At 37.4% G+C, this 7519-nt stretch overlaps 1 protein-coding gene across 1 annotated transcript; it reads left to right on the top strand.

The window, feature by feature from the left end:
- The first annotated feature begins 2761 nt into the window (after positions 1 to 2761).
- LOC113875600 (vomeronasal type-1 receptor 4-like) lies at positions 2762 to 7519 on the top strand. The gene has a single exon (XM_027514149.1). It carries the CDS (start codon positions 4628 to 4630, stop codon positions 5579 to 5581), a length of 954 nt encoding a protein of 317 aa, XP_027369950.1. The 5' UTR covers positions 2762 to 4627; the 3' UTR covers positions 5582 to 7519.

Below are 7519 nucleotides of genomic sequence, written 5' to 3'. Positions count from 1 at the left end.
TACATCAGTGTCTCTTTTGCTGTCTCGTATACAGGATAATTGTTACCATCTTTCTAAATTCCATATATATGTGTTAGTATACTGTATTGGTGTTTTTCTTTCTGGCTTATATCACTCTGTATAATAGGCTCCAGTTTCACCCACCTCATTAGAACTGATTCAAATGTATTCATTTTAATGGCTGAGTAATACTCCATTGTGTATATGTACCACAGCTTTCTTATCCATTCATCTGCCGATGGACATCTAGGTTGCTTCCATGTCCTGGCTATTATAAACAGTGCTGCAATGAACATTGGGGTACATGTGTCTGTTTCAATTCTGGTTTCCTCAGTATGTATGCCCAGCAGTGGGATTGCTGGATCATAAGGCAGTTCTATTTCCAGTTTTTTAAGGAATCTCCACACTGTTCCCCATAGTGGCTGTACTAGTTTGCATTCCCACCAACAGTGTAAGAGGGTTCCCTTTTCTCCACACCCTCTCCAGCATTTATTGCTTATAGACTTTTGGATCACAGCCATTCTGACTGGTGTGAAATGGTACCTCATAGTGGTTTTGATTTGCATTTCTGATAATGATCGATGTTGAGCATCTTTGCATGTGTTTGTTAGCCACCTGTATGCCTTCTTTGGAGAAATGTCTATTTAGTTCTTTGGCCCATTTTTTGATTGGGTCATTTATTTTTCTGAAATTGAGCTGTAGGAGTTGCTTGTATATTTTTGAGATTAGTTGTTTGTCAGTTGCTTCATTTGCTATTATTTTCTCCCATTCTGAAGGCTGTCTTTTCACCTTGCTTATAGTTTCCTTTGTTGTGCAGAAGCTTTTAAGTTTAATTAGGTCCCATTTGTTTATTTTTGCTTTTATTTCCAGTATTCTGGGAGGTGGGTCATAGAGGATCCTGCTGTGATGTATGTCGGAGAGTGTTTTGCCTATGTTCTCCTCTAGGAGTTTTATAGTTTCTGGTCTTACGTTTAGATCTTTAATCCATTTTGAGTTTATTTTTGTGTATGGTGTTAGAAAGTGGTCTAGGTTCATTCTTTTACAAGTGGTTGACCAGTTCTCTCAGCAGCACTTGTTAAAGAGGTTGTCTTTAATCCATTGTATATTCTTGCCTCCTTTGTCAAAGATAAGGTGTCCATATGTGCGTGGATTTATCTCTGGGCTTTCTATTTTGTTCCATTGATCGATATTTCTGTCTTTGTGTCAGTACCATACTGTCTTGATGACTGTGGCTTTGTAGCAGAGCCTGAAGTCAGGTAGGTTGATTCTTCCAGTTCCATTCTTATTTCTCAAGATAGCTTTGGCTATTCGAGGTTTTTTTATATTTCCATACAAATTGTGAAATTATTTGTTCTAGCTCTGTGAAGAATACCGTTGGTAGCTTGATAGGGATTGCATTGAATCTATAAATTGCTTTGGGTAGTATACTCATTTTCACTATATTGATTCTTCCAACCCATGAACATGGTATATTTCTCCATCTATTAGTGTCCTCTTTGATTTCTTTCACCAGTGTGTTATAGTTTTCTATATATAGGTCTTTAGTTTCTTTAGGTAGATATATTCCTAAGTATTTTATTCTTTCCGTTGCAATGGTGAATGGAATTGTTTCCTTAATTTCTCTTTCTGTTTTCTCATTATTTGTGTATAGGAATGCAAGGGATTTGTGTGTGTTGATTTTATGTACTGCAACTTTACTATAATCATTGATTAGTTCTAGCAATTTTCTGGTGGAGTCTTTAGGGTTTTCTATGTAGAGGATCATGTCATCTGCAAACAGTGAGAGTTTTACTTCTTCTTTTCCAATTTGGATTCTTTTTATTTCTTTTTCTGCTCTGATTGCTGTGGCCAAAACTTCCAAAACTATGTTGAATAGTCATGGTGAAAGTGGGCACCCTTGTCTTGTTCCTGACTTTAGAGGAAATGCTTTCAATTTTTCACCATTGAGGATAATGTTTGCTGTGGGGTTGTCATATATAGCTTTTATTATGTTGAGATATGTTCCTCTATTCCTGCTTTCTGGAGAGTTTTTATCATAAATGGATGTTGAATTTTGTCAAAGGCTTTCTCTGCGTCTATTGAGATAATCATATGGTTTTTATTTTTCAATTTGTTAATGTGGTGTATTACATTGATTGATTTGCGGATATTGAAGAATCCTTGCATCCCTGGGATAAAGCCTACTTGGTCATGGTGTATGATCTTTTTAATGTGTTGTTGGATTCTGATTGCTAAAATTTTGTTAAGGATTTTTGCATCTCTGTTCATCAGTGATATTGGCCTGTAGTTTTCTTTTTTTGTGGGATCTTTGTCAGGTTTTGGTATTAGGGTGATGGTGGCCTCATAGAATGAGTTTGGAAGTTTACCTTCCTCTGCAATTTTCTAGAAGAGTTTGAGTAGGATAGGCGTTAGCTCTTCTCTAAATTTTTGGTAGAATTCAGCTGTGAAGCCGTCTGGACATGGGCTTTTTTTTGCTGAAAGATTTTTGATTACAGTTTCAATTTCCGTGCTTGTGATGGGTCTGTTAAGATTTTCTATTTTATCCTGGTCCAGCTTTGGAAAGTTGTACTTTTCTAAGAATTTGTCCATTTCTTCCACGTTGCCAATTTTATTGGCATATAATTGTTGATAGTAGTCTCTTATGATCCTTTGTATTTCTGTGTTGTCTGTTGTGATCTCTCCATTTCCATTTCTAATTTTATTGATTTGATTTTTCTCCCTTTGTTTCTTGATAAGTCTGGCTAATGGTTTGTCAATTTTATTTATCCTTTCAAAGAACCAGCTTTTGGCTTTGTTGATTTTTGCTATGGTCTCTTGTTTCTTTTGCATTTATCCTATCATGAGTTCTTGATGATGTTCCTCCTTTTTCTTTTGTCTCTTTGAATATACTTCCCAGGTATTTTGTCTCATCCCATTTCTTTACCAATACTTTCATTGATGGTTCCATTCAATGGTTGAAGGTGAGGAAAGTACTAGTATTAGGGCAGAGATGCTCAGGGAAGTGAGGAATCCAGAAGGACGCAAATGGTTTGTGTCAGTCCCTAATGTGTGTGATTTCAGCATTTCTTCCTCATGAGACCATCACCTTCAGGGATCATGGAAAAGAAAATACCTTTCACGTAGAGCCAGTTGTCTCTGAAGGGTGCTAACTAGAAACTTGTAATTGTTTCCAGTAATTAACAATTGAGAGAAAAGTTTCCAGAAATGTTCTCAGCTCCCAGGCCTGCAGTCCCATCACTGCTGCAGGTGAAAGGATAATTGCAGTTTTGACAGGAGGGGAGGGGAGGACAGCGTCTCAAACCCATTTATCAGGATCTGGCTGCCTCCATCCCACACACATACTGGGTATAATGACCATCCCACCAAGCCCTTGTCCTGCCAGCTGGAAGGTATGTTCGTTGTACTTTCGTCTGAGCAGCAGAGTCTGTGAGAGAAAGGCATATCAAGATTCTGGGTAAGTGATCAGATCAGAAACAGACACCAACACCAATTTGTTGGCATTCTAACAAATCTAGTATGTCAGTTTATGAAAGACACAAGAATACATGCTTTACAAGTGCTAAATTTTGCCTCTGTGTTTTGTATGTAATGTCAATTGCAAATATTAATTCATTGCTAATTTATTCACTGGGCTCGACAATAACACACTGTTCAGTATATGATTGGACAATAATAATTTTCTTTTGTCTTAAACTGTTTTATCACATGCTAGTGTTTATTCCCTAAGGTTTATTGCCTACATATGATTATTCAAACAGTTCTATAATATATGTTATTTCAGTTGTGTTTCTGTCATAGGAACAAGAGTCTTTCTGTTGCTATCCTCACAGTGAAGCATTCTTGTCTTCATGACATTGCCTTGTCCTGAGGCAGGATCCTGCTGTATTCTACTGCCAGCAGTGTTTTTCATGTATTAAGATGCTAAGACTTTATTCAGAATACGTGGTATCATAGAATAAAGCTTTACAAATAAATGGAATCATGTTATATGAAAACTACAAAATACCACAGGTCTACAAACAATAGTTGTGAAATCAAAATCAAATATAGATCTGGTTTATTATGTGCTTGCAACTAACTAGCTGTTTGCATGGCTGGTGATCAGTGCACTCTTTTTTTGTCTTTGTCCGTGCATCAGAGTTCATGGAATCTTCGATCCTGGACCAGGGATTGAACCTGGACCCTCTGTGGTGGAAGGCAGAGTCTTAATCATTTAAGCACCTGGGAAGTTCCTTGAACCACTGTTTTGAGTAGCCAAATGGGATTCAGTCCTCACTGTGCATTAAGAAGCAGATTTGACAAATACTTAACCTGTCTGGGTATAGGTTACACTCCTCTGTATAACTAAGGTCCCTTCAGTTCCTGCCTAATAAATTTGTGAAGAAGAAGTGATCACATGAGTATCTCCAGTGATTAACTTTACATATTAGTTCTCTTTAAATGTTATACATGGAACCCTTTAAAGGCTGCTGGTAACAGAAAACACAAGAAGCAAATATTTCCAAGTGGGAACTATTGTTAAGTGGAGAATATTGGATTACAGTTGACACTATGCATGTAGCCCATGCCTCATATTCCCACGCAGGACATTCTAACTCACAAGTACCAGTGACTGTGAACTGAGAGGATGGCTGGCAGCTTTTTCATAATAGGCATGATCATCTTAACACAGACTGTGGTTGGAATCCTGGGGAATTTCTCACTCCTTTGCAGTTATATCGTCCTTCACATCATGGGTTACAGGTTAAGGTCCACAGATTTGATCCTTAAGCACCTGATTGTGGCCAACTCCTTGGTCCTCCTATGTAAAGGGGTCCCCGAGACAATGGCAATCTTTGGGTGGAAGCAGATCCGCAGTGATTTTGGCTGCAAACTTCTCTTCTTTCTACACAGAATGGGGAGGGGAGTGTCCATTGGCAGCATCTGCCTCTTGAGTGTCTTTCAGATGATCACAATCAGTCCCTGGAACTCCAGGTGGGCAGCGCTGAAAGTAATAGCTCCTAAGTACACCGTTCCCTCTATTTTCCTGTGTTGGATCCTCCAAATGCCGGTAAATGTCATTTTCCCCATCTATATAACTGGCAAATGGAGTCACAATAACATCACAGAGGAAAGAGATTATGGCTGCTGTTCTAGTACTCATACTGACCAGAAGAATATAAAAACCAGAGATGCCTTGTATGCAGCATTGCTGTCATCCCCTGATGTTTTATGTTTGGGGCTCACGCTCTGGGCCGGTGGCTCCATGGTTCTCATTCTCTACCGACATAAGCAGCAGGTCCAGCACATTCGTAGGACTGATGCCTCCTCCAGGTCCTCCCCTGAGTCCAGGGCTACTAAAACCATCCTTCTCCTGGGGGGCACCTTTGTCTGCTTTTATACTCTTTCCTCCATCTTTCAAGTTCTTCTGGCTCTTTTTGTTCAGCCCAGCTGGTTGTTTGTGAACATGACTATAATCATAGCAGCATGCTTCCCAAGTGTCAGCCCCTTTCTGCTCATAAGCCGTGACTCCAGTGTACAAAGGCTCTACTTTGCCTGGGAAAGAAATGCAAAGTCCTCTACTATTATGAGAAAAGTGTGAATTTTATTTATTCTGTAATGAGCCACTGCCAGCTCATTTATTCACCCTCAGAATCCTAATTTAAAATTTGAATTTCAAGATAATATACAGGACATGCCAAATGTCTTCTTCAATATAAAGACCAATTGAAATATATTGTCATGAAATATGAATACCTCATAAAAAATCATATCATTGAAGTTTCCTTGTAGAAAAGGAGTTCAGAAATTTATGCAATAAATAAGTCTTGAAATGATATGCATATTATAAAGTGTTCAAATGTGTTACTTTCAGTCTAACAGAACGAATTTCCCACAAATGAAGTAGGGGTGGAATTATAGATAAAAGTATACATGAAAACGGATCAGTGTGTACAGTAGTCAGAAATAAAATGGAAGAAATTAATGTCCTCACAGAGTAAAGAATACCCTGGTTACTACGCGAAGGTAAAATCAGGTAAGAATTTGGGAGCCAGTTACAAGTTTATAGTTCACATTGTTAAGAGAGATGGCAGTATTTATTAGAAAGAGTCTTGCAGGGAGATTAGCGCATTTAAATATTTTCATGTAGAAATGAGCAGTTTGAAGTGAAGTACAATACAAAACACACCGAAAGAAAAATATATTTCAGCAGATTTAAAAAACTGAAATATATTTGACATATAACATTGTGTGAATTTTAAGTGTAAGATGTGATAATTGTTACACATAAATATTGTAATGTGACTGCCATTACAACCACATATCACAATGCATAACTTTTCTTTTACGTCAAATTTTTCCTTGAATTATAGTTGATTTACAGTATTATAGTAGTGGCAGAGGTACAACATTGTGGTTCAGTGTATAGGTTATACTTTGTTTAAAGTTATTATGAACTATTGGCTATATTCCCTGTGCTGTAAAGTATGTCCTTGTAGTTTATTTATTTTCTACATAGTAATGTGTACTTCTAAATCTTTACTCTGTCTTGCCCCTTCCCACTTTCTCTCTCCACTGGTAAGCACTAGTTTATTCTCTATATGCGAGAGTCTTTTTCTATATCATTATTTCCATCCATTTGTACTAGCTTTAGATTCCATATGTCAAGGGATAATATACAGTATTTAACTTTGTCTGACTTAATTCACGAAACAGAATGATTTCCAGGTCCATCTATGGTAGAAGCAGCGAAATTTTATTCCTAAAGGGTGAGGAATATTCCATTGTGTGTGTGTACTGAATTCATTAGCTTTCTGGTGGAGACATTAGGGTTTTCTATAGAAAGTATCATTTCTCTATAGTAGTGACAGTTTTACTTCTCTTAGGCATTGGATGTCTCTTATTACTTTTTTGTCCAAATACTGTTAAACCAGAGTGGCAAGAGTGAGCATCCTTGTCTTGGTCCTGATTTTAGAGGAAAAAGCTTTCAGATATCCACCTCTGTGGGTTTGATTTGTTACGTGGAGATGTATTTTCTCTATGCTCAAATGGATGTTAGATTTTGTCAATGCTTTTTCTATGTCTATTGACAAAATCTTGTGTTTAATGTGGTGTATCACGTGGATTGACTTGTGGATTTTTAACCATCCTTGCATCTCTGGAACAATGCTACGTGGTAATCATTTATGATATCTTTAATAGATTGTTGAATTCTGTCTGCTAATATTTTGTTGAAAATTTTTTTCAACCATATTCATCAAGAAAATGATCTGTAATTTTCTGTAGTGTCTCTTTATAGTACTGATATCAATGTAAAGTTAGCCTGATATAATAAATTTAAGAGTGTTCTCCTCCTCTTTAATTTTTGGAATAGTTTAAGAAGGGTAGATTTTATTTTTAAAAATGCTTCATAGGATCACATGTGACACCCTCAGGCCCTGGACAGTGTTTTCTGGGAGGTTTTTGATTCAATTCAGTTCAGTTCACTCTTTCAGTCGTGTCCGACTTTTTGCGACCCCATGAACCGCAGTACACCAGG

Source organism: Bos indicus x Bos taurus, chromosome 18, assembly GCF_003369695.1.
Source record: "Bos indicus x Bos taurus breed Angus x Brahman F1 hybrid chromosome 18, Bos_hybrid_MaternalHap_v2.0, whole genome shotgun sequence".
Lineage (NCBI taxonomy): Eukaryota > Metazoa > Chordata > Mammalia > Artiodactyla > Bovidae > Bos > Bos indicus x Bos taurus.
This window is presented reverse-complemented; position numbering and strand designations above follow the sequence as displayed.

Bases quoted from the DNA above. Each gene is read 5' to 3' on its own strand.
- LOC113875600 (XM_027514149.1), top strand. From the start codon at position 4,628: ATGGCTGGCAGCTTTTTCATAATAGGCATGATCATCTTAACACAGACT.